The following is a 26,428-nucleotide window of genomic DNA, read 5'->3' on the forward strand; positions in this document are numbered from 1 at the left end:
CCTAGAAATAGCATGAACATACAGGAGTTAGGAGTAAAGTGAAGCAAAAACCAGTGTCCACAATGGAATACTATGCAGCCATCAAAAAAATGAAATCTTGCCATTTGCGACAACGTGGATGGAACTAGAGGGTATCATGCTTAGTGAAATAAGTCAATCGGAGAAAGACAACTATCATATGATCTCCCTGATATGAGGACATGGAGAAGCAACATGGGGGGTTAGGGGGGATAGGAGAAGAATAAATGAAACAAGATGGGATTGGGAGGGAGACAAACCATAAATGACTCTTAAACTCACAAAACAAACTGGGGGTTGCTGGGGGGAGGTGGGGTTGGGAAAGGGGGAGGGGGTTATGGACATTGGGGAGGGTATGTGCTATCGTGAGTGCTGTGAAGTGTGTAAACCTGGCGATTCACAGACCTGTACCCCTGGGGATAAAAATACATTATATGTTTATAAAAAAAAAAAAATTGGAAGGGGAGGCGAACCATAAGAGACTATGGACTCTGAAAAACAATCTGAGGGTTTTGAAGGGTTGGGGGTGGGAGGTTGGGGGAACCAGGTGGTGGGTAATAGGGAGGGCACGTATTGCATGGAGCACTGGGTGTTGTGCAAAAACAATGAATACTGTTACGCTGAAAAAAAAATAAATAAATTTAAAAGCAAAAAAAAAAAACAAAAACAAAAACAAAACCAGTCCAGGTTAGCCACCCTCAGAAGATGTTTGTGTCTATGCTAAGGGTTGGGGGAGCATAATGGTACCTGCCACCTCTTTTTTCCTTGGAGAAGCAATTCTACTTCTTGCAGATGCACTCCAAGAAGGGGGAGCCATCTCTCTCTATATCCCAGGGGATCCTTGGATCATGCTGTCTGCTTTCAGGCTCTCTGCCCTCCTTCTCCACAGGAGCACTGCAGCACCTACCAGGTTCCACACCAGCCATGGCACAGAACTCTAAAACTCCAGTCTGAGTTCTGTTGACTGTAAAAACTCACAATAATCAGCCCCTCTCATTTTCCCAGTCAGTCACTTGGGGGAAATGATTTCCTTGTGTGAAATGTTTCCCCTGTGCAACACCCCCCACCACCTTGCCTCTCTCCATGATTAGCTCTCCCTCCCCTCTGCAGCACCCGCCATCCTTTTCTCCCCGACATCACATCTGCACACCTCCAACCTTCCACGATGTGACCTTTTCTCTCCCTCTGGTGGTGCAGTTTGTTCTGTCAGTACTCAGATTTCTTGGGTGTTCAGAATAATAGCTGTGTTCAAGGGATAAGGTAAGCCTAGGTCCTCCTACTACTCTCCCATCTTTGCTAGAAAAACCAGAAGTTTTTGATTTTCATGAAGTTCAGATTACCCATCATTTCTTTTTTTTTTAAATATTTTATTTATTTGACAGAGAGAAATCACAAGCAGGCAGAGAGAGAGGAGGAAGCAGGCTCCCTGCGGAGGAGAGAGCCTGATGCGGGGCTCAATCCCAGGACCCTGAGATCATGACCTGAGCCAAAGGCAGAGGCTTTAACCCACTGAGCCACCCAGGCGCCCCTACCCATCATTTCTTTAAAGGATTTTACCTTTGGTGTTACAGCTAAAAATTCATTAACATACCCAAGGGCATCTAGGTTTTTTCTTGTTATCTTCTAAGAGTTTTACAGTTTTGTATTCTACCTTGAGATCTGTGATCCATTTTGAATTAATTTTTGTGAAGGGTGTAAGGTCTGTGTCTGGATTCTTTTTTTTTTTTTTTTCTTTCCTTTTGCATGTAGATGTCCAGTTGTCTCAGCACCATTTGTTGAAAAAACTACTTTGCTCTATTGTATTGTTTTTATTCTTTTTATCAAAAATCAGTTGATTATATTTATGTGGGCTTACATCTGGGCTCCCTATTCTGTTTCACTGATCTGTCTTTTCTTTTCCCAATACCATTATGTCTTCATTACTATAGCTTAATAGTAGGTCTAGAATTCAGGTAGTGCCAGTCCTCCATCTCTGTTCTTCTCCTTCAATATTGTGTTGGTTATTGTCAACACATAAGGACTATTCATATAAGCTCTGGAATCAATTTTTTGATAGCCATAAAATAACTTGCAGGGATTTTGACTGAGATTACATTAAATCTATAGATCAAGTTGTGAAGACTTGACATCTTGACCATACTGAGTCTTGTCATCCAGGAACATGGACTCTCTCTCCACTTATTTAGTTCTTTTATTTCTTTCATTGAAGTTTTATAGTTTTCCTCCTATAAATCTTGTATATATACATCTTATTGAATTGATACCTAAATATTTCATTTTTTATGATAATGTATATGGTACTGCATTTTTTATTTTAAATCCCACATGTTCATTACTGGTATATAGGAAAGCAATGGACTTTTGTTTATTAACCTTGTATTCAGCAGCCTTATTATAATCACTTATTGGTTCTAGTATTTTTAGTCCTTTTTTCCCAATTTTCTAAATAGATAAACATATCATCTGCTAACAAAGACAGATTTCTTCCTTACCATCCGTGTAACTTATTTTCTTTTCTTGTCTTAACTGCATTAGCTAGGACTTTTATGATGTTGAAAAGGAGGAGTGAGAGGGGACAGCTTTGCCTTGTTCCTGATCTTAGTGGAAAAGCTTTGAGTTTCTCAACATTTAAGTATGCTGTAAGTTTTCTGTACATGTTCTTTATCAAGCTGAGGAAGTTTCCTTTTAGTCCTAGTTTACTCATAGTTTTTATCATGAACAGGTATTAGATACAGTCAAATACTTTTTCTGCCTCTATTAATGTGATCATGTGATTTTTCTTGTTTAGACTGTTGATATGACAGATTACACTAACTGATTTTCAAATGCTGAATTAGCCTAGTATCAGCCTGGTTGTGGTGTATAACTCTTTTTATATACTGTTGGATTTGATTTGCTAATATACTGTTGAGGATTTCTGTGCCTATGTTCATTGGTCTGCAGTTTTCTTTTAATGTCTTTGTATTTTGGTTTTAGAATAATGCTGGCCTCATAAAGTTAGAAAGTATTCCCTCTTCTTCTATTATCTAAAACAGATTGTTGAGAATGGTATCATTTCTTCCTTAAATGTTTGGTAGAATTCACCAGTAGACCCATCTAAGTCTGGTGCTTTCTGTTTTGGAAGGTTATTAATTATTGATTTAATTTCTTTAATAGATATAGATCTATTCACATTGTCTATTTCTTCTTGTGTGAGTTTGGACAAATTGTGTCTTTCAAGTATTTTCTTTTTAAAAGGAAAAGATTTACCAGAGAAAGAGAGCAGAGTGAGAAAGAGAGCATGAGTGGGGTGGGGGAGGGGCAGAGGGACAGGTTGAAGCAGGCTCCCAGCTGAGGAGGGAGCCCAGGCTCAATCCTGGGATCATGAATCAAACTGAAGGCAAACAAGTTTTTTTTTTTTTTTAAACATTTATTCATTTGAGAGAGAAAGAGAGACAGAGAGAACAGAAGCAGGGAGAGCACCAGACAGAGGGTGAGAGAGAAGCGGGCTTCATGCTGAGCATGGAGCCCAACATGGGGCTTGATCCCAGGACCTGGAGATCATTACCTGAGCCAAAGGTAGATGCTTAACCATCTGAGCCACCCAGGTGTCCCTTAAGAAATTAGTCTTTTCATCTAGGTTACCAAATTTGCAGGTATTGTTATTCATAGTATTCCTTTACATTTTTAACATCAATAAAATCTGCAGTGAGGTCCTGGTTTTCATTTCTGATATTAGTAAATTGTGTTCTCTCTTTTTTTTTTTTTTTTCAGTTATCCCAGCTAGAGGTATCAATTTTAGTGATCTTGTTGACGAACCAGTTCTTGGCTTCATTGACTTTTTTCTATTGATTTCCCTGATCAATTCCACTGATTTATACTCTAATTCTTATTGTTTCCTTTCTTTTGCTGTGGATTTAATTTGCGCTTCTTTTCCTAGTTTCCCAAGGTGAAAGCTTAGATGATTGGTTTTAGTTCTTTTCTAATACATAAATTCAATATAAATTTCCCTCTGAACACTGCTTTCAATGTACTCCACAAATTCTGATAAACTGTATTTTCAATTTCATTAAGCTCAAAAAATTTTTCAATTTCTGTGGAGATTTCTTCTTTCTCCTTTGTGTTATTTAGAAATGTATGATTTAATCTCTACATATTCAGGAATTCTGTTATCCTTCTGTTACTAGTTTCTGGTTTAGTTCCATTGTGGTCTGAGAGCAGACACTATATGATTTCTATTCTTTCACATTTGTTAAATTGTGTTTTATGGCCCAGAATGTAGTCTATCATGGTGAATATTCCATGTGAACTTGAGAAGAGTATGTATTCTGCAGTTGTTGGACAAAGTAATCTGTAGATATCAATTACATCCAGTTGATTGATGGTGTTGTTGAGTTCAACTAGGGTCTTACTGATTTGTTGCCTGCTAGATGTGTCCATTTCGCTGGAAGGGTGTTAAAGTCTCCAACTATGATAATGGATTCATCCATTTCTCCTTGTAATTCTATTAGTTTTTGCCTTATGTAGTTTGACATTCTGGTGTTAGGTGCATACACGTGAAAGAATGCATGTCTTTTTGGAGAACTGAGCCTTTATCATTACATAATGCCTCTCTTTATCCCTGATAATCTTCCTTGCTTTGAAGTCTTCTCTTTTTGGAATTAGTATAACTACTGTAGTTTTCTTTTAATTAGTGTTGGCATAATGTATTTTTCTCCATCCATTTAATCTATAGGTGTCTTGGGGCACCTGGCTGGCTCAGTCAATAGAGCAACTCTTAGATCTTGGGGTTGTGAGTTCAAGCCCTACACTGGGGTAGACATTAAAAATAATTTTTTTTTTAGGATTTTATTTATTTGACAGACAGAGATCACAAGTAGACAGAGAGGCAGGCAGGGGGGTGGGGAAGAAAGCAGGCTCCCCGCTGAGCAGAGAGGCCAATGTGGGGCTCAACCCCAGGACCCTGAGATCATGACCTGAGCTGAAGGCAGAGGCTTAACCCATGAGCCGCCCAGGTGCCCCCACATTAAAAACAAAATCTTGAAAAGAATCTATAAGTGTCTTTATAGTTAAAGTGGGTTTCTTTAAAAAAAAAAGAAAGAAAAGAAAAGAAAGAAAGAGAGAGAGAGAGAGAACAAGAAACAGACTCTTTTAACTGTTGAGCACAAATTGGTAGTTACCAGAGGGGAGGTAGCTAGGGGTATGGGTGAAATAAATCATGGGGATTAAACAGTACATTTATTATGCTGAGCACTGAGTAGTGTTTAGAACTGTTGTATCACTACACTGTACAGGTGAAACTAATATAACATTATATGTTAACTATACTGGAAAATTTTAAAACTGAATAAAATAAAAAAATAAAGTGGCTTTCTTACTGACAATATATAGTTGGTTCTTGTTTTTTGATCCATCCTGACTATATCTGTCTTTAAATTGGTGCATTTAGGCCACTGATGGTCAAAGTGATTATTGATATATTTGGATTAAAGTCTACTAATATTTGTTACCATTTTCTATTTGTTGCTCTTGTTTTTTGTTCTTATTTTTTCTTTTACCATATTTCTGCTTTTTATGGCTTTAGTTGAACATTTTATATGATTTCACTTTATCTTTTTTATTAAGTATTATTAGTTATACTTCCTGTTTTACTTTTTTTAGTGGTTGCTCCAGAGCTTGCAATATATATTTAAAACTAATCCAAGTCCACTTTCAAGTAACATTATATTCCTTCATGGGTAGTGTACACACCTTATATAATAACAAAATAATCCTAATTCTTCTCCTTCACCTATCATTGCTGTCATTTTACTTATATATAAGCATACATAAGCAAACACACACACACACACACACACACACACACACACACACACACACAGTTGAACCCTGAACAATACAGGTTTTAATCACATAGATCTATCTATACATGAATTTTTTCCCTAAATACAGTACAGTATTGTAAATCTATTTTGTTATGATTCTTAACATTTTCCTCTAGTTTTATTATAAAAAATATAGTACATAATATATACAACATACAAAATATGTATGTGTTAACTGACTGTTTATATTATTGGTAAGCCTTCCAGTCAACAGTAGGCTATGAGTAGGTTAAGTTTTGGGGAAGTCAAAAGTTATGCATGGATTTTCAGTATGCCAGGGTCAGTACCCTTAACCTCCATATTTTCAAGAGTCTGCTATGTATCAACTATATATGTTTCCAAATATATTGTTGCTGTTATTTTGAACAAACTATCAACTGTTAGATTAAAAAAATAAAACTTTTCATTTTACCTTCACTTATTCCATCTTTTTTTTTTTTTAAAGATTTTATTTATTTATTTGAGAGACAGAGAGCACAAGCAGGCAGAGAGGCAGGCAGAGAGGAAGGCAGAGAGAGAGGAGGAAGCAGGCTCCCTGAGGTGCAGAGAGCCCCATGCGGGGCTCGATCCCAGGACACTGGGATCATGACCTGAGCCAAAGGCAGAGGCTTTAACCCACTGAGCCACCCAGGCGCCCCCCATCTTTCTTTTATGCAGATCCAAGTTTCTGATCTTCATTATTTTCCTTCTCTCTAAAGAACATCTTTTAACATTTCTTATAAGGCAGGTCTAATGGCAACAGATTTTCTCAATTTTCGTTTGTCTGGGAAAGTTTTTATTTCTCCTTCACTTTTGAAGGTAATTTCATAGGATACAGAATTCTAGGTTGATTTTTTTTTTCCTCTCTCAACACTTTAAATTTTCATGTCTCTCTTTTCTTGCACACATGATTTCTGAGAAGTCAGAAGCAATTTTCATCTTTGTTCCTCTGTAAGGTATTTTTGTCCTCTAGATTCTGTCAAAATTTCTTCTTTATCTTGATTTTCTTTAGTTTGAATAAGATATGTCTTATCAGGGGCACCTGGGTGGTTCAGTGGGTTAAAGCCTCTGCCAGGGTCCTGGGATCGAGCCCCACATCCGGCTCTCTGCTCAGCAGGGAGCCTGCTTCCTCCTCTCTCTCTCTCTCTGCCTGCCTCTCTGCCTACTTATGATCTCTGTCTGTCAAATAAATAAATAAATAAAATCTTTAAAAAAAAAGATATGTCTTATCAGTGAAAAGTACTTATCAGTAAAATAAGTGTACTTCTTTTGGCATTTATCCTGCTTGGTGTTCTCTGAACTTCCTAACTCTGTAGTTTGGTGTCTGATATTAATTTGGGGAAGGCTTAAGTGATTGTTTCAAATATGTCTTCTGTTCCTTTCTCTCTTTCTTCTTCTGGTATTTCCATTACACATTTATTTTATCTTTGTAGTTGTCCACAGCTCTTGGATATTCTGTTCCTTTTTTCAGTCTTTGCGTCTTTATTCTCTTTGCTTTCCAGTTTTATGACCTTCCATGGTTCTAACTTCTAGCTCCAAAATTCTTTCCTAAGCTATGTCCAGCTTACTAGTGAGCCCATCAAGGGTATTCTTCATTTCTGTTATAGCATTTTTTATTTCTAGCATTTTTTTAATTTAAGATTTCCTTTTCTCTGTTTACATCACCTATCTGATCTTTTATGCTACCCACTGTATCCATTAGACCTCCTTAGCATGTTATCATAGTCGTTTTAAATTCCTGATTTGATAATTCCAACATATCTCCCATGTCTGGTTCTAATGCTTATACTGTCTCTTCAAATTGTGTTTTTTGCCTTTCAGTATGCCTTTTGATTCTTGACTGATACACATAATATACTGGGTAAGAAGAACTACTGTAAATAGGCCTTTAGTAATGTGGTGGTGAGGTGGGAAAGAGGGGTAAAATAAGTATTCTATTGTCCTGTGATTATGTCTCAGTCTTTTGGTGAGCCTATGCATATGGACTATGAATTTCCTAAGTGTTTCTCAGTTTTTTCTCCACCTGCCCCTTCCCCCGGTGGGGCAAGATGGCTAGAGGAGGATAGAGTTGCATATTATCCTTCCCCCAGGTGAGTTAGTCATAGTAATACCAGCAGGTTAGACTCTGGTTAACTAGTTTCTCCTAATAACTGACCTTGTTAAGAACACAGTGCTCTGGCATATTTCAAAATAGTTCCCTTTCCACTCCCCACATGAGGGGCTTTTTCCCTAAACCCCTTGTGAGAACCTAGTTGAGTTCCTGGAGGCAAATCTCACAAAATTGTGGGAGCTCCAATGACTAGGTCCCCCTAAAATTTAATTCTCAGAACCTCCAGCAATTCATCAATTAAAAAAAAAAAGATTTTATTTATTTGACAGGGAGAAAGAGAAAGCAAGAGAGGGAAAACAAGCAGGGGGAGTGGGAGAGGGAGAAGCAGGCTTCCCGCTGAGCAGGGAACTCGATGTGGGACTCAATCCCAGGACCCAGGGATGATGACCTGAGCCAAAGACAGACACTTAACAACTGAGCCACCCAGGCACCCTGAAATTCATCAGTCATCATTCAGGTTTTCCTATCTGGAATTGGTTTCTGGAGTCGTTTCCACTCATGAATCTCTGGGATTCTGGGAATCCATGCCTCCTTATAACCTGTCTGACTCTCTAATCTTAGGATAGCAGTTTGGCCTGAATCTTCCCCTTTCTTACAGATCCAAGAAAAGTTGTTGCTTTTTCAGTTTGTTCCACTTTTTACTTGTTGATAGGACAGACGGCAACTGCCAAGCTCCTTACATGTGGAACTAAAAACTGCCACTGAACTTTTTAAAAATGTTAACTTTTTATCCTTTTCACCAAGATGCTTACATGAGTCCAAAGTAAAGAGTCCACAGTCAACCATGAAGGGCTAGAGAAGGCCAACTGGTCCCCCAGACAATTCCATCCCTGCTAACATAAGGTGAATTATCCTCATTGCTCAGAAATTCAACCCTGCCAGAATCCCAGAGCTGATTTCATTCAGGAATACTGATTAATTCCTTAAAAACTTCTAAGAGAGTATCTAAGATGTCAGCTGTTATGGTTTAATTCTTATAGGGAATCTTTCATGTCACAGTTATTTAGAAAAGAAGAGGCTTAGTGTTCATCGCTATCAACCCAGAACTCCCCACAATTAAACAACTTTTAGACCTGATGTAAGTACTATCTCCAAAGTAGTTGATCCACTAAGCCTGCTTTTAAAGAATTATCAAAGATATCTATAGGGATCTCCCAATCTCATATGTTCCCCCTTTCTCATACAGATCATTTCACTGAAAAGAAGTCTGCAGCCGTTCCCGAGTAAACTGACACCACACAAAGTTGCTCTCTCTAGGGGGAGAGCAAAAAATCTATTCTCCATCTGTATAAGAGCCAAAAGTATCCATGCATAGTCTTAAAAAATCAGAGGAGAGAGGCACCTGGGTGGCTCAGTTAGTTAAGCATCTGCCTTTGGCTCAGATCATGACCTTGGGATCAAGCTCTGTGTCAGGCTCTCTGCTCAGTGGGGAGTCTGCAAACCACCCCCCCAACTCATGCACTCCCTAATAAATAAATAATCTTTAAAAATAATAAATAAATACTCAGAGAATTGGGATCATAACTGGCACTTATCTTGAGGATTACAGGCATTTGATAACATCTATTCATAAAATGCTGTATCATTAGGGTATCCTTTAAATACTTGTTTGAAAGTCAAGCCCTATCTAAATTTCTGTTCAGAAATCTGAGACCTTAAGAAAGGTTTCTTTTCCTGATCATTTCAATTATTTCTCTTATACACACATTAAGTTATACTGACACAGGAAACAGTAGAGCAAAACAGTACAGCCCTAAAACAATACTGGAGAACTGCACATTCATCCCAGCTTTGGCCCTTGTCCTTTACTTCTCTGTCACCTTGGGCCATTCCTCTGTGGGACAAAAACCATGTTTTGTTGATCTTTGTATATTAAATAACCTTGTGTAGATTAGATGATTATTAAATTATGAATTTCCAGTACTCAAAAACTATTTCATAACTGATTACTTTTCTTGATAAAATGCTGAAGAGTTATTGCCAACTAAGTATGTGTTTCAGGGAAGCAAAGAGGATATTTAAAGCATTTTTTAGCTTTTATTTTTACCAAAACATGTAATAAGAAATACATTTTACATCAAATCATTACATACGGACATGTATATGTATATATCTATCCAAAATAGAAATTATTAGCAAAAAGGCAATTTACTCTCAATATATCTGATGCTTTTGGTTATTTTCTATTTCATTTTCTAAAATGCTATTCATGACCCACTAAAATATGTCATGACTTTCTAATGATTTGTGATCTGGAATTTGAAAAACGTTGATTTAGAGAACTATCTTCTGGAAACAAATACGAGAACAAACAAAAAATAAACTAGAAAAAAAAGTTGTAAAATAACGGTTACTTACTTGGTTGCTGCAAAAACAACATTGAATGGCATCTGTTGAAATGGAAGGAAAGGTCTGGTGGAGAAAAACAAACAAAAACATGTGGGACTTTTTCATTGTGTGCTCTCGGGCTTTATTCCAACTCTCATATCAGTCCCTTAAAATCAGTGAGCTTGAATATCCCGTATTGGTAATCCTCAAACCTGGACAAACACAAAATCACTGGAGAGTGGGGGAGATTTTGTTTAAAATGCTAATTACCAAGTCTAGCCCAGGAGATCCAGCAGATTTAAGATAGAGCTAATAAATCTGCAATTGTAATAAACATTCCAGTGTTTTCCCTGCAGATGGTTAACAAGCCACAGTTTCAGAAGCAATGCCTAATACCTGGGCTTCAGCTGGTCATCCGCTCCCAGCAACTTCTCCAGTTCCCTGAGACATTGTGAAATTCGCAATGACTTAGTTTTAAAAACTACCCCGAGAAAGTCTAGGAATTGAGTATACTATGTTGAAAATTTAACACTTCTCTAAAAAGTCAGCGTTATAAAACTTCTCTAAAGAGGTTGCCCACAAATAACAATGTGGATAACAAATTTACGTTCTCAAGAAAGCTTATGTACATATGGCATCAAGACTGTTTTTCTAACCACATAAGACCTATAGAGAGATCCTCATTTTATTTTAACCCAACTACAGAATGATCACATGAATATTGATCACAAATGAAACAAAGTGAAATTTTCGACCACGTTGGTTTTGACAACATTCACACAAAGACACTGAATGTCGCCTATTTGTCCACTTATAACAATTTCCCATGTACTATGACTGTCATGATGAATCTGCTATATCTCATTTGATTTGATGACTTCACTGAGTTCTCAAATTTACACACTTACTTACAGCTAGTACTTCTGATGTTAGGCAGATCTGCCACTTGCTAACTTAAGAGACTTCAGCAATTTATTTTTCCTCTCTTGGTCTCAGCTTCCTTATTGATAAAGAGGGATAATATATCTTATCCTACAATTCTGTTATAAAAATTGATTATATAGGAGTGCCAGCCTCGCTCACTTGGTAGAGCATGCAACTACTGATCTTGGGGTTGTGAGCTAGAGCCCCTCGTTGGGTGTAGAGATTACTTAAAAATACAAGCTAAAAAAAAAATTATTATAGATATAAAGCGCTTAAACTGGTACCGGACACACTGCATGCACTCAAAACTGATAGCTGCTAATATTATCATAAAAAACATTTTCTAGGGGCGCCTGGGTGGCTCAGTGGGTTAAAGCCTCTGCCTTCGGCTCAGGTCATGATCCCAGGGTCCTGGGATCGAGCCCCACATGGGGCTTTCTGCTCTGCAGGGAGCCTGCTTCCTCCTCTCTCTGCCTGCCTCTCTGCCTAGTTGTGATTTCTCTCTGTCAAATAAATAAAATATTAAAAAAAAAACATTTTCTAATAATATCAGGGCTTATTTTCATTAGTAATTACTTTTTACCTTTCAAAATATTTGTAGCGATTCCTTCCAGTAACTTCAGGGTCTTCATAAGCCTCTTTAGTCATCTGAAAAGACTCACCAGTTCTAAAATGAAGCAGAAAAACATTATTAAAGTCTAACGTGTCATTTTCAAATATAATTTCTATTTCATATTTTTATGTCTATAAAGTAGGAGATGCACAGAGTATCTAAGACTGAGAGCAAAGTCATCTATAACATGCATCTGACTGACCTACATCTCAGACTACGTAATAATTACTTTCCCTGAGCCAGGAAACTAGGAGCTAAAAAGAGGAAGGAAGAGTAAGAAAAAAGTAGGTTTATGAAATCTCACATACAAAAATGCACACTTTTAATTAATAGTATATAGGAATAACAGAGTTTTAAGAGAAACTTTTTATGTCCAGGCTGAAAGGTAGCTTTTTAAACTTACTAGGCATGATTTCTAAATAATTAAAAGAATAAAGAATTCAAGAGACTTGTCTCTGAGGTTTTGGCTGCAAATCTCCATATATATATATATATATATATGTATATATATATATATATATTTAGATACTAGCAGAAGGGTACAGTTGCAATTTCTAAGATGGATCAAAGAAACAAATTCAGTCACCTCTACCTCTACCTTTGGTGGCAAATTGTCATTTAATATATATATTCACTCCAAGCTTCTGAGAATATCTACTAACTGTAATCCCATAACCTTTGCCCCAGAATCAGGTCTCTTATGGTCAATTGACCTGGGTGTAATATCACAATTGTACTTTTAAAAAATGCAGAATGAAAATTCTTAAGAAAAAAAACGCATTCATTAAAAACATGATTAGCAGCCAAAGCTACCTGACACTTACGTGGTAAGCTGTCTGAGGGCTTCTCTGTGTTTCTCCTCCTGTCCTTTCCATTCCCGGCGGATGAATGGTGGGACAGGGTCTGCCTTGCTCCAATACAGAGAATATCTTGGATAATGGATCAGGTTACTGAACATGGTTCTAAATCTGGGAACTTTTCTCTAATATTAGGACAGGCAGATAGGGAGGAAAAGGACAAAATATTACCATCAGATTTTCTTAAAAATTTCTTTTTCTTTTATTTGACAGACAGAGATCACAAGGAGGCAGAGAGGCAGGCAGAGAGAGAGGGGGGAAGCAGGCTCCGCACTGAGCAGAGAGCCCAATCCAGGGCTTTATCCCAGGACCCTGAGACCACGACCTGAGCTAAAGGCAGAGGCTTTAACCCACTGAGCCACCTAGGTGCCCCACCATCAGATTTTCTAAAGCATTTTATTTATTATTATAAATTTTGAAAGGTGCAAAAACAGTGTATGTAGCACAGAAAGAAGGGTAATTGTATAGGAATAGAATATCTCTAGAAAGATACCCAAGAACCTGATGGCAATGGATGATTATAAGAAGGGGGATGAGGGTTAGAATTTATTTCATACTGTATATGTTTCTGTACTACTTGAATTCTTTTAACACAGGCACATATAACTTTTCCCACTGAAATAAATTAGGTTATAAGGAGTCCTTTATTCACTATTAGTTAATTAATCTTCACAGTGGGCCATAAGTACCAAGATGTCTTATCCCCTAGTAATCGTGGCAGAGTGATTTCTGCAGAATATAAAATCCACTGGAGATCTCATGATTAGTCAGTTTGATTAGTGTGGTTAGCAAAACTAGATGGTTCGAGTTCATTAGGTGGCCTTAGTCATTGAATTAGACCTACCAGTCTGTTTCGAATCAGGTTAGCTTGGAGAGTTGCCTGTGTATGGTCTTTCTCACTCGATACAATAAACAATGGATCTGCAAAATAAACAATAAGGTGGTATAAGGAATGGAATATATCTAGACTGAGAATAGTAGCCAAAAAATGTAATTTCTTAATTGGAAAACTAATTACAAGATATAGATATTGCCTAACTCTACCGCAGCTCATTGCCCTGTTACTCTGTCACCAGTGAGAGTCTGTTAGATGCAAATCTCCTCTGTATATTCCAAAGTCAGGTTATAGAATTAAAAGGCAAAAAGTAGGCCTGATATGTTCTCAAGCACCAGAGCCTAAACACACCGTGTTTTCTCTCAGACCACTTTCTCTTACCCAGACCACTTTCTGGGTCTAGGTGGCCCAAGAAATACTCTAAGATATATACACTAACTACGCCCCTTTGCAAGTGAAAGAAATAACACACTGCAGCACTACCTCCCATATTCAGTACAAGGGAAAGATACAAACTGTTAACAACATGTCACCTCAGAATTGATAAACATAGTAAGAAAATGTCATTCTCTAATGATAAATAAATAAAATCAGCTATAATTCACTCCTTAAATTTAGAAGGATGTTGATGATGGGACAAAGTTTTTCCTCCAAAGTTCAACAAAAGGTTGCCATATTGTAAGTATGGGCTTGTTATGTATATCTTTAAAGCAATGAATAATATTTATGATTTATTATACCATCTCTTAAAATGAAATAACATGACATTAAATTCATAAGCAACCTTCAGATAGAGGATTAATTTCCCAAGTAGGTATCTCTTGAGAAACAAATACTACTTGGGAAATCAAGCCTCTCTATCTGAAGATTGCCAACTAGTCTATATGACTTGGCAACATATTTCTTCACAGGAATTAATAATTGTTATTGTGATTTATAAGTAATTTAAATTTGATTTAATTTAGATAATGTGAGTCAATTCCTAGGGTCTAATAACTCCTCAATTACCAAACAAAAATGATATATTGGATGCAGACATTTAATATTCTCCCCAAGGTTGAAAAACTACAAGAGGCTCAGCTCTCTTTCATTCAAGAAAGATTTATGGACAGGTTACTATGTTCAAGGTGCCTGGAACATATCAAGAAAAGGATAAAGATCCCTGACTTCATGAGAGACAATAAACAACACAACAAATTGGCATATTATATAATATGTTAGAGGACAGTGAAGTGCTACTAAAAAAGTGGGGGAAAAGCAGGTAAGGGAGATTGGATTGCAATCCAATTTTACACAGAATAGTCAGGGCAGACCAGACCTCATTGAGGGATGACTTCTTTTTTTTTTTTAATGATTTTATTTATTTATTTGACAGAGCGGGGGGGGGGGGGGGAGGGGGAGGGTAGAGAACAAGCAGGGAGAGCAGCAGAGGGAGAAGCAGGCTCTCTGCTGAGCAGGGAGCCCAATGTGGGACTCGATCCCAGGACCGGGGGATCATGACCTGAGCCAAAGGAAGATGCTTAGCCTCACTGAGCCATTCAGGCACCCCCAAAGGGTGACATTTAAGGAGACTTGCAAGTAGGGAGTTAACTACAGAGTTATCTGAAGAGCATTTGAAGCAGAGGAAACAGAGCAAAGGCCCTAGGATGGCAGCATGCCTGATGTGTTTGAAGAACAGCAGAAACTAACAGGATTGAAACAGAGTGAGAGAGGCAAAATAGGGCAGATAAAAGGTCAGGCAAGTTATCAGGGGCCTAGATCACATGGGGCTTTGTGGACCACTGAAAAGACTTTGGTTTTTAATCTGAGTTAGGTGGGAAACCATTGTAAGATTTTGAAACAAGATGTGACATTTTAAAATGTTCATTGTACAGGCTCCTGGGTGGTGCAGTTGGTTAAGCTTCAGCTCAGGTCATGATCTTGGGGTTGCGGAATTGAGCCCCACATAGGGCTCTGTACTCAGTGTGGAGTTTGCTTGGGATTCTCTCCCTTTCCCTCTACTCTCCTCCTCTATCTCTCTACACCTCTCCCCACTTAACTCATATGCTCTCTCTCTAAAATAAATAAAATCTTTAAAAAAAATAATAAAATGTTCATTGTGGCTGCCCAGTGAAGAACAGACTGCATGGAAACAATGGAAAAGACAGGGAGACCTATTAGGAGGCTCATGCAGTGAGCCTAGAGAAAAGATGACGTTGATGGCAAGAGAACTTATGAAATGGGGCAGGATTCTAGATATATTTTTAAGGTGGGACAGAGAGGACTTATTAATGGATTGGAATGGTGTGTGTCAGAGAGAGAGAGATGAGACAATGATGACTCTAAGATTTTTAGACTTAGCAATGTATTCGGCTGGCTGGCTGGAACTGGAGGAGATTATGCTAAGTGAAATAAGTCAAGCAGAGAAAGTCAATTATCATATGGTTTCACTTATTTGTGGAACATAAGGAATAGCATGGAGGACATTAGGAGAAGGAAGGGGGAAATGAAGGGTGGGAAACCAGAAGGGGAGATGAACCATGAGAGACTATGGACTCTGGGAAACAAACTGAAGATTTTGGAGGGCAGGGTGGGGGAGGGATGGGTTGGCCCAGTGATGGGGTATTAAGCAAGGCACGTATTGCATGGAGTACTGGGTATTATATGCAAACAATGAATCATGAAACACTACATCAAAAACTAATGATGTACTGTATGGTGACTAACATAACATAATAAAAAAAATAATAATACAAAAATAAAGTATAGGGCTGGTATCAATTGACATGGGAAAGCCTGTGATGGAGCAGGTTTGTAGGGAGAACATGAAAAGCATGCCTTAGGTATCTATTATATGTCCAAGTGGAGAAATGAAGTAGGCAATTTGATATAAGAATCTAGAGTTTAGGAGAGAAGTCTGGACCAGTGATATGAATTTGGGACTCATCACCCTTAGATATACTCTTCTTCAGCTGCAGCACCCAAATCCACACCAATGATTCAAGTTGAGAAGTGATGAAAACTGGGCTGATTAGGAATGACGAGGCCAGATTTTTTTTTTAAAGATTTTATTTATTTACCAGACAGTCAGAGATCACAAGTAGGCAGAGAGGCAGGCAGAGAGAAAGAGGGGAAGCAGGCTCCTCACTGAGCAGAGAGCCCAACGTGGGGCTTGATCCCAAGACCCTGGAATCATGACCCGAGCCGAAGGCAGAGGCCCTAACCCACTGAGCCACCCAGGCACCCCGAGGCCAGATTTTATGGCCCCAAATTACAGGCTAGTGAATCTGAAGGCTGAATGAATGCACCTGTTTAAAGGGGAAAAGGCTATAGCTTCAACATGTCTGATATATTAGAAATAGTATGGGACAAAGGGAATTTTTTTAAAGATTTATTTATTTATTTATTTATTTGACACAGAGAGAGAGCATAAGCAGGGGGAATGGCAGGAAGACACTTAACTGACTGAGGCGCCCAGGTGCCCCCAAAAGGAAATTTCTATTCATACTCTTACTTTAAGTGATTTAAAAGATGTCACTGGGTCTATGGTTCCACCTGTGTTGTTCATTTTAAATGAATTTAGGCTGCATTTCTCCTAAATCTGAATAATAAATTATAAACCATTCTCCTCTTCTACCCATAAGGAGTACAAAGACATGTGATCTATAGAAACATTCCTGCCATCCATAGAAGATAATGGCATAATACTGTAGGATTTATGGCTACATTCTGCAACATACCCTACAACTGTGATCATAATTAGTGCTCAAAAGGCAATAGAAAGACCTCTGAGATGCCCAGGTAATAGCACTCACCAGGTATCACTTGCTTATTCCTGGACAGGTATTAAGTGCTTTAGGTGCAATACTCCATTTAATCCGTGCAAAAAGCCAATGAGGTAGACACTAGGCCTCCTTTTTATAGGGGAGGAAACTGAGGCTTCAAGAAGTTAGCAATTTACTGACAGAATTTCAACTCCAACCATTCTGGCTCCCAGGCCTAATATTATCGAAACCCCATGAATTTTATGGGCGGAAGTTTCCCACAGAAACCAAGGGAAAGCCCCTCGGCCAATTTAACCATACTGTAGAAACTGTTCTGGCAAGCCTAGGAAGTTGTCACAACCAAGTAATCATGAGAGAGAGGAAGTGTGTAAAACCCCAAGACAGAAGGATTACTTTTAGGCAAAAGTATACTAAATTGCATATTCTGGGGAAAAAAAGAAAGGAGGAAAGAGCTTATGATATATCTAGAAAGCATAAAACATTTTTGGAAGCTAGAAAAACTGTATCATATAGTTAAAAGGCTTTCATTATCAGGACAGTAGTAAAACTACTAATAATGTACAGATTCAGCAAAGTGACAATGTACGCTGGTCACTTCAAGAGGCACTTGTGAGACACAAAGCATTTACCAAAAAACTGAGTAAAATGCAAAATGGTATATAAATGAGGTAAAATCTACTAAGAAAATGATGTTAACTCTAAAATACCAAAAAATGGAAGGTATCTGAATCAATCTTAATTGCTAGAGTGATCAGAAGAGTAAATATTACATTTAATGAAGGCACCCAAAGCTTCTTAGAGGAACAAAAGCCTTGCAGACAATTAACTATGGTGAAAAGGCCATTGAGTTTGAGGGATGGGGACAGGGGAAGCGTGAAAAAGCTGGAAAGGTGTTCACGTGTATACCACTGACCACCACACCAACACTAGCGCAGTTCTGTCAGGGTGGAAATCGACCCAAGCCAGTCAATTCACTGGCTTGTCAACAATCTATCTTATTTCTCTCTTCAATTTTCAGCTAAGATACCTGAGGTCTCTATACAATTGGTGATGAGCTTTAGGATAAGAGGTCATGTAGACTGCCACCCCCGTCCCTATCATAGTAAGAGAAATACACAAAGAAGTGGCTTCCTGTCAGATGGAAGAAGGAAACATATGCACAGAAAAAAGTAAAGGTTAGAGTTGATAGCTAAAATACAGGATGCTCAGTTAAATTTCATATAGGCAATGAATAACTTTTTATATAAATAGATCCCAAATATCGCACGGGGCTAAAAATTTATACTAAAATATTATTTGTTACTTATTTCAAATTCAAATTTTTTTTAAATATTTTATTTATTTGACAGAAAGAAATCACAACTAGGCAGAGAGGCAGGCAGAGAGAGAGGAGGAAGCAGGCTCCCTGTGGAGCAGAGAGCCCGATGCACTCGGTCCCAGGACCCTGGGATCATGACCTGAGATGAAGGCAGAGGCTTTAACCCACTGAGCCACCCAGGCACCCCCAAATTCAAATTTAACTGTGCATCCTGTACTTTTACTTCCTAAATCTGACAACCTAAATAAGGTAAAAAACCATAAGGTCTAAGAAATCAGGCAGAAGGGCACCACAACTTAGTTCTGACCTTCCCTGTCTTGGTTCTACTTTGTCCTAGCTATACTATGCTTCCTGTCAATTAATAGCCATGAGACTCCCTGTTTTATTGGAACAATCCAAACTTTATTTGGCCTGTTTTGAGTGGGTTTCTGTTCCTTGCAAGGAATATGGAAACATTTAGCAATCCCTCTGCAAGAGAGAAAGAGAGAGAGAGAGAGAAAGCAATACTTTTAAGGATAAAAGAGACAAGAAGCTTGATAAATTCTTTGCCTGTCTTTACTGAAGAGGTCTATCCAATTTCCAAATTACCTTTGAAACCAACGTGATGTTTTTACAGTTTACCAGACTTATTTTTACAAGATGGAACCAAGAGTGAATAAAGAAAACCACTGCCCATAATACCCAAGCAACCATTACCCAGTCCCTCTACCAGGAAATGGGTAACCTCTGGATACCCATCCAAAGATGATCCTGGGAATCCTAGAGGAGCTACCACATGGTTAAAAGCAATGCAAGGTTCAGGTGAAGAGCATGGGATCAATGAGGGCAAAATTAGAAAAATCATGTTTAACTGATTAAAATTCTTATAATAGTAAATTCAAAATTCAGTAAGGTTTTTTGTGAAGCAGCTCGCATATGTACCAACACTGATGCTGAGAAGTCTGCAAAACTGTATAAAACAAGTACCTAAAGAATTCAAGGAACTTGAAGATCCAGTAAAAGAAACAACATTAACGGACAAGCATAGCATTGAAACAAACTGGGCCTGCCTTTACTGACCCAAATGAATCCAGTGGACATAGTTTATAAGCAATGCTTTGATGAGTAACAACAAGTTTAAAATAAATAAATAAATAAAACTATGGGGGCGCCTGGGTGGCTCAGTGGGTTAAAGCCTCTGCCTTCAGCTCAGGTCATGATCCCAGGGTCCTGGGATCAAGCCCCGCATCCGGCTCTCTGCTCAGCAGGGAGACTGCTTCCTCCTCTCTGTGCCTGCCTCTCTGCTTACTTGTGATCTCTGTCTGTCAAATAAATAAATAAAATCTTTAAAAAATAAATAAATAGGGGCGCCTGGGTGGCTCAGTGGATTAAGCCGCTGCCTTCGGCTCAGGTCATGATCTCAGGGTCGTGGGATCGAGCCCCACATCGGGCTCTCTGCTCGGCAGGGAGCCTGCTTCCTCCTCTCTCTCTGCCTGCTTCTGCCTACTTGTGATCTCTCTCTCTCTGTCAAATAAATAAATAAAATCTTTAAAAATAAATAAATAAATAAATAAATAAAAAGATAAAACTAAAAACAAAGGTGAGATAAACTGCTACTTCTTTACATACAAAGCCAAATTTTGAGTTGCCAAGAGAATGGGAGCGGGAAGGTCATTTTTGCAGTTCCATCGTGGGGATTTGAGTGAATCTCCAACTCTGCAAATCATTGCGTACTTTTCTGGATAACAAAACACCGGGAACAGGTTTTAGAAAGATTGCTTAAGGCTGTGCAAATTATCAGGAAAAGATCGTGGCGAACAGTAAAGGCGGATGATCCGGCGCGGTGCTCAGACACGCTGAGCACACCTGGGGCTGCCAACGCGCACGGAAAGCACCGCCACCTGGGAGCTCGGAGATGCTCCCCACCAACAAAGGATAACCGCGGACAAGGGAACTGACCTGAGGCTCATCTTCCGCTCACCGGGCCCCTGGCCCGGTCCCACCGTCCCGAAGCCCACCTAGCCCAGGAGTCAGTAACTCCGGAGGGAAGTCTGGTTCCACCCTTACCGTACAGAAAATCATACTGTCGACTGGAAGAGACGTTGCCCCAGGCCCTCGACCTCACCCCGCACCGGGTCTGAGACACCTGCAGGTTGGCCTGGGGCTCCTCGATAGTCACCACATGGCTCATGGTGTCGCCTCTTCCCTCCGGCCAGCCGGGGACCAACTAGGGACGCGTAGCTGCCGTGTGCACGGTGGCTATGGTAACCTCCTCCTCAGCGTGGAGGTAAGGGGCGGGGCGAGGAGCACGAGAGGGAGGGCGGGGCGAGGAGCACGAGAGGGAGGGCGGGGCGAATACGTGGGCGGGCCTTGAAACGGAAGGGGTGGGCCTGGCGTGGGAGAGGACAGGTAGGGTCCGAAAAAGGGATGGGTGGGGCTAGGCGCTGGCGAGGAAGGTTGGGGGCGGGGAAAAGAGAAGCACCCAAAGGCGTACGGGAGGGAAGGGCATGTGGGCCTAGGAGGAAGAAAGATTGAAAAGAGGGCATGCTTGAGGCGGGGAGGCCGCTGGGCTGGGGAAAGACGTCCTACCTTCCCATAGCACTCCCAAAACTGACGTGAGCCCTCAACCACCTACCCTGGGTTCAGACCCCGAGAGCCAGAGTCCAGTGCTCAAATCCAGCAGCGATTTGGGAATTACAGTTCACAACTTTCGGAAATATCTGTGAAATCTTAGAACCTTCTAGAATAGTTGGGGGTCTTTCATTTCGGACATCCCCTTTCTGCGGGGCTTGTTCTGCTTTTTAAAACTATTAAGGAAAATTTTAAACAGGCAAAAGTGAATCCACTTTTAATAACCCTCACGTACCCATCACCAAGAATCAGCACTTAACATTTTGCCAATCTAATTTCATCCCTTCCCCAACTCTATGCTTGAGTATTTTGAAACAAATCCCAGACATTATTTTACCCTTAAATTAATACGCATCTCAAACTGATACGGATTTTTTACCTTCACCACCTAAACACCTTCACATCTAACAAAATTAATAATTCCTTCATGTCATCTAATACTCACTACATATTCAAATTAACCTGGTTAAAGCCAAAATGTCATTTGTTTTTTTTCCTATCAAAAGATCCAAAAAAAAAAAAAATCTTCACATTGCATTTTGGCATAGTTCTTAAGTCGTATAACAGTAGATTTTTAACACTTTCAATGATTTTCTCTATTATCTGGGATTCTTCTATTAAAAAAAAAAAAAAACAAAAAAAAAACCTCTCTAGGGCACCTGGGTGGCTCAGTAGGTTAAGGGTCTTCCTGCCTTCAGCTCAGGTCATTATCTTGGAGTCTAGGATGGAGCCCCACATGGGGAGTCTGCTTCTCCCTCAGTCCCTTAGCACCCTTATTCTCTCTCTTGTCATCTCTCTCTCAAATAAGAATCTTTAAAAAAATTTTTTTTTTCACCAACTCATTGGTTTTCCTGAAATAGACGGATCCTAGAAGAAACACTGCATAAATGCTGTGGTTTTCCCCTTTAATTACAAAATTTCAGAAAAATGAGTTGGTGCCTTAGCAACCTCCAATATTAACCAGTAAGGTTTTGTTTGGTTGGTATCACTAGGAACGCATACATTTTATATATCTGATATGTTTTAAACCATTATTATTATTTATGATACTCAAATTCTGTTAGGCTAGTGGCACACCTTAGAGTTGACTTCTTTGTCCTTTTGATGTGATCCATTGACACACTGAATAAGCCTACAGGCCTGCTATCCCTCTTTCCACACATACTCCTGGTTTTGTTTACTTGTAAATTTCTTGGGGGTTTTACAAACCAGCCATATGCTTTGTCACTCCCAAGCCCTTGCTCAAGCTGATTCCTTTGCCTAATATGCCTTTTCTTATTTATGCACCTCAACTAATTTAGGTATCCTTGAAGACTCAGTGCTAACTTTATGTAGCTTTCTCAAATCCCCCTAAAAGAGTGATGCTTCATTCTTTCTTCCAAAACTATAGCAGTGCCAATAGCATGGACCACCTTGAATTAGTAATTATTCGCAACTCTGCTCTGCACGACTGTGAGTTCATTGTGGGTGCAGGCCTTCACATGATTATTTTGTATCTCTGAAGTTCCTGATAAATGAAAACTTAATAAAATGATTCGTAAATGAAAAATCCATCCATTTATTAAACAAATATACTATCTACTATAAAATAGGTGTTGAAGATTCTGAGATAATTTGTACAGCTTACTGAATGATGGAGAAAACAGACACAGAAACAAAATACAATGTTTAATGGTATAATAATATTTTTCTGTCTGTGGGCATAGCTACATTTCCCATTTTCTGTCCCTTCTTCCCAGAATGTTCCTCATCCCTGTTGCCCACCTCACTGCTGACTCCTCATTAGAGTTCTCAGCTAAAATATCCCCTCCTTAGAAAGACTTCTCCTCACTGAATCCCATAAATTATCTTCAGTAGCCAACAACCAGCCTCTTCCATAAATACACTAGAAGACATTAACCAATAGAGTACATCAAATGTGAGGAGATATATGTGACTATGTGATTGTCTTATGTAGACAGTACAATCCATTTTACTGGAATTGCTTACTCTCTCCCTTGCTTGAAGGAAGCAAGTGGCCATGTTGGGGAATCCCACATAACAAGGAATGGAGCCTCTTGAAGCTGAGGGCAACCTCCAACCCATAGCAAGAAACCAAAACCTTCAATCCTGCCACTCCAGAAACTGAACTCAGCCAACAACCTGAGTGAGATTAAAAGCATATCCTTCCTCGTTAGAACCTTAGATAAGATCACAGTCTCACCGAGCATCTTCATTGCAGTCTGAGACCCTGGAGGAGCTACTTAAGCCATGCCTAGATTCCTAACTCTAAAAACCGAGATAATAAACGTCTATTACCACTAGGTTTTTGGTAATGCTACACAGCAAGAAACAATGTGCAGTCTTTATGAAATTACATGGTATCTTGCAGTTTACTTGTAACTTTGATATTGTAGAGGAGTGCTAGTTAGTAAAAAAAAATCATTAGATTAGATTTTTCCATGTTGGAAGACAGTTGGCCGTGTTTCTGCTTATCTTTTAAGGGGGATACTCTCTGCCCTTGTTCCTTTGGGTAGGAAACAACCTTGGACAATACAGTAATTCTTGCACTTCTAGAGCAAAGAGCAGGTTTGCATAGAGCCCTAGAAGTCAGTCTCCTGGGCAGCTCAGTGGTTAAGCGTCTGGCATTGGCTCAGGTCATGATCCCAGAGTCACAGGATTGAGTCCCACATCGGGCTCCCTGCTCAGTGAGGAGTCTGCTTCTCCCTCTGCCCCTCACCCTACTCATGCTCTCACTCTTTCGCGCTCTCTCAAATAAATGAAAACCTTTAGAAAGAAAAAACAATCAGTCTCCCTTTGAGCAAAGGGCAGCTGTTCTTACCACCCATTAGTAAAGATTTGGGTTTCCTAAGCTCACTATTTGTTTCCTGTAATGTAACCCAGTGTGTATGCAGATGTCATTCGGCCTTCTTCACATCACCCTGTGGGAATTAGGGCTCAGTGAACTGACACAAAAATGCTGATACACCATTGCTACAGCTGTAAGTAATAAATTACCCTTTACCTCTGACCTAGTAGTTTAATGGCTTCTACTAGCACTCATGGGACTGTAGTGGGCAAATAGGGTAAAGTTTCAAACCCTTCAGAGTTCCTAAAAAGCTATAGAACATGATATATAGTCCATATTTACCTGTGGAAATTGGAAAGCTTTTTTCCCCCACAGGCAGAAATGTAAATACTATATAAAATTACCTCTGAACTTACTAACTAGAGAAGTGAGAATTCAAGCCTTGTAATTCTTCTCTCTCAGCATATGGTGTCACTCCTCTACCAACATCTACTTCCTACCCTTGCTTGGTAAAGGCTCCACACGTGGAATTAGTTAGGCATGAAAAATAGCTAAGCACTTTCGTCATGGTTGGATTTCAGAAAGCATTTCCTTAGTTGTTGCTTGTTACATTACCAGGGCTGTCATCCACAGAATGACGGCTTGGTGGCATTCATAGGTTATGCTTCCATTCAGTACCACACAATAACATATTCACTCTACTATAAAGAAGTCCATTATAGTCACCGTTTCAACCTTAGCTGCCTATTAATATAGCAATTACAACAGCAATAACAAAGAGCTCCACGCTTAAAATAGTAAAATATTGCTGGTTAGAATCAGAATTGGAAGCGAGAACTTGAAACGAAAGATGCTAATCAAACCAACCTCAGAGTTGCTCCGTAAAACAGATGGTTCATGTAATCCTTCATTATTTAGTCTCCACATGGCACCTTCTCTCAATTTAATCTCCAGTTACAACTCCAAAACTGTCGTGTTTTTCTTGGGAGAAGTGGTTTTTTGAGATTTTCTTGGGGGAGAATGGGAAACACTAAATGTCATTGTTTTATACTCCTACTTTTCCTTTAAGACTAAGGCTATCTTGTTGCTGGGTGAGTAGGAGAGACCTTGATTCCTGAGCCAATGACCCAGCCAGAACTGAAGGAGTTACACAAGGTTCTTGGTCTTGTCACGAGAAGGAATTCAAGAACAGACAGGCAGCACAGTGGATGAGTAACAGAAGCGGGAGAGTTTATTAAAGTAAAAAGTACCCTGTGGCGATATGAGAGCAAGAACGATAGCAAGAGCAATGCGTGCCATGGGGGTTTCAGTTTCTATCTTTTAGTGACCGTTATTAACCAAGAGGCAAAATATTTACTACTTGGGGTGGGAAGCAGTGTTTCACAGTTTTTCTTCCTAATTTGGTCAGGGGTTCCCTGTCATGGCATCCACCATCTTGGGCCTGTCTGGTTAGACCTGGCTTCTTGTGGAGTGCTGCCAGGAGGGGTCTCTGACTTTCCCAGTAGCTGGCCATGACTTCCTCAGTGCTGGCCTCTTGGGATCCTGTTAGAACCTAACTAACCACCTACTCTAACAATCCCACAAGCCTAAAGACACTTAGACCAAGTAAGAAAAAGTAAAAAGTGGTGTTTGTGTTAAAACCAATCATTAACCTTAAAGCTTACCTCTTCATAACTTAAAAGGCAGAAGAAAAAGCAACCTACATGTGTAGGGTAATGGTACCATTCTGAAACGAGAGGTAAGTAACTGGATATAAATAACTAAATATTTCACTTTGGAAAGGATTATCTTTTGGTCTTTTTTTTTTCCAAGGGCAGGGGAATATTTTATCGTGAAGTACCAGTTGTTGGAGGGTTTTAAGCAACAGTGCTCAACTGATGAGTCACAGAACTCTATCTCTGAAACTAATAATACACTATATGTTAATTAATTGAATTCAAATAAAATAAATTTTTTTTAAAAGAGTCATGGGGCATCTTGGTGGCTCAGTGGGTTAAGGCCTCTCCTTCAGCTCAGGTCACAATCCCAGGGTCCCTGGATTGAGCCCCATGTCAGGCTCTCTGCTCAGCAGGAAGCCTGCCTCCCCCACTCTGCCTGCCTCTCTGCTTACTTGTGATCTCTGTCAAATACATAAATAAAATCTTTTAAAAAAAAAGAGAGAGAGAGAGTCACAATGCTCAGGGAGGAAACTAAGATTTTTTTTTTAAAGATTTTATTCATTTATTTGAGAGAGATAAAGATCACAAGTAGGCAGAGAGGCAGGCAGAGACAGGGGGAAGCAGGCTCCCTCTGAGCAGAGAGCCCAATATTGGGCTGGGCTCGAGCCCAGGACCCTGAGATCATGACCCGAGCCAAAGGCAGAGGCTTAACCCACTGAGCCACCCAGGCGCCCCAGGAACTAAGATCTTGCTAATATTTGG

The 26,428-nt window shown here is 39.4% G+C and overlaps 1 protein-coding gene across 2 annotated transcripts in view; it reads right to left on the minus strand.

Annotated features, from left to right (window-relative positions):
- Positions 1–20,845, minus strand: part of CFAP91 (cilia and flagella associated protein 91) — a 99,023-nt gene extending 78,178 nt beyond the window's left edge. Inside the window, exons 1-5 of one of the 2 annotated variants that reach the window (XM_046001512.1) lie at positions 20,657–20,845; positions 13,538–13,614; positions 12,661–12,818; positions 11,807–11,890; positions 10,330–10,383 (exon numbers count right to left, since the gene is read on the minus strand). In XM_046001512.1, coding sequence (XP_045857468.1) covers positions 10,330–10,383; positions 11,807–11,890; positions 12,661–12,818; positions 13,538–13,614; positions 20,657–20,780 — 497 coding nt within the window. In that variant the 5' untranslated portion in view covers positions 20,781–20,845. The remainder of the gene's footprint in view (positions 1–10,329; positions 10,384–11,806; positions 11,891–12,660; positions 12,819–13,537; positions 13,615–20,656) is intronic. The other variant, XM_046001513.1, reaches the window with a different exon arrangement.
- Between the last annotated feature and the right edge of the window lie 5,583 nt (positions 20,846–26,428).

Source organism: Meles meles, chromosome 4 (genome assembly GCF_922984935.1).
Source record: "Meles meles chromosome 4, mMelMel3.1 paternal haplotype, whole genome shotgun sequence".
Classification (NCBI taxonomy): Eukaryota; Metazoa; Chordata; class Mammalia; order Carnivora; family Mustelidae; genus Meles; species Meles meles.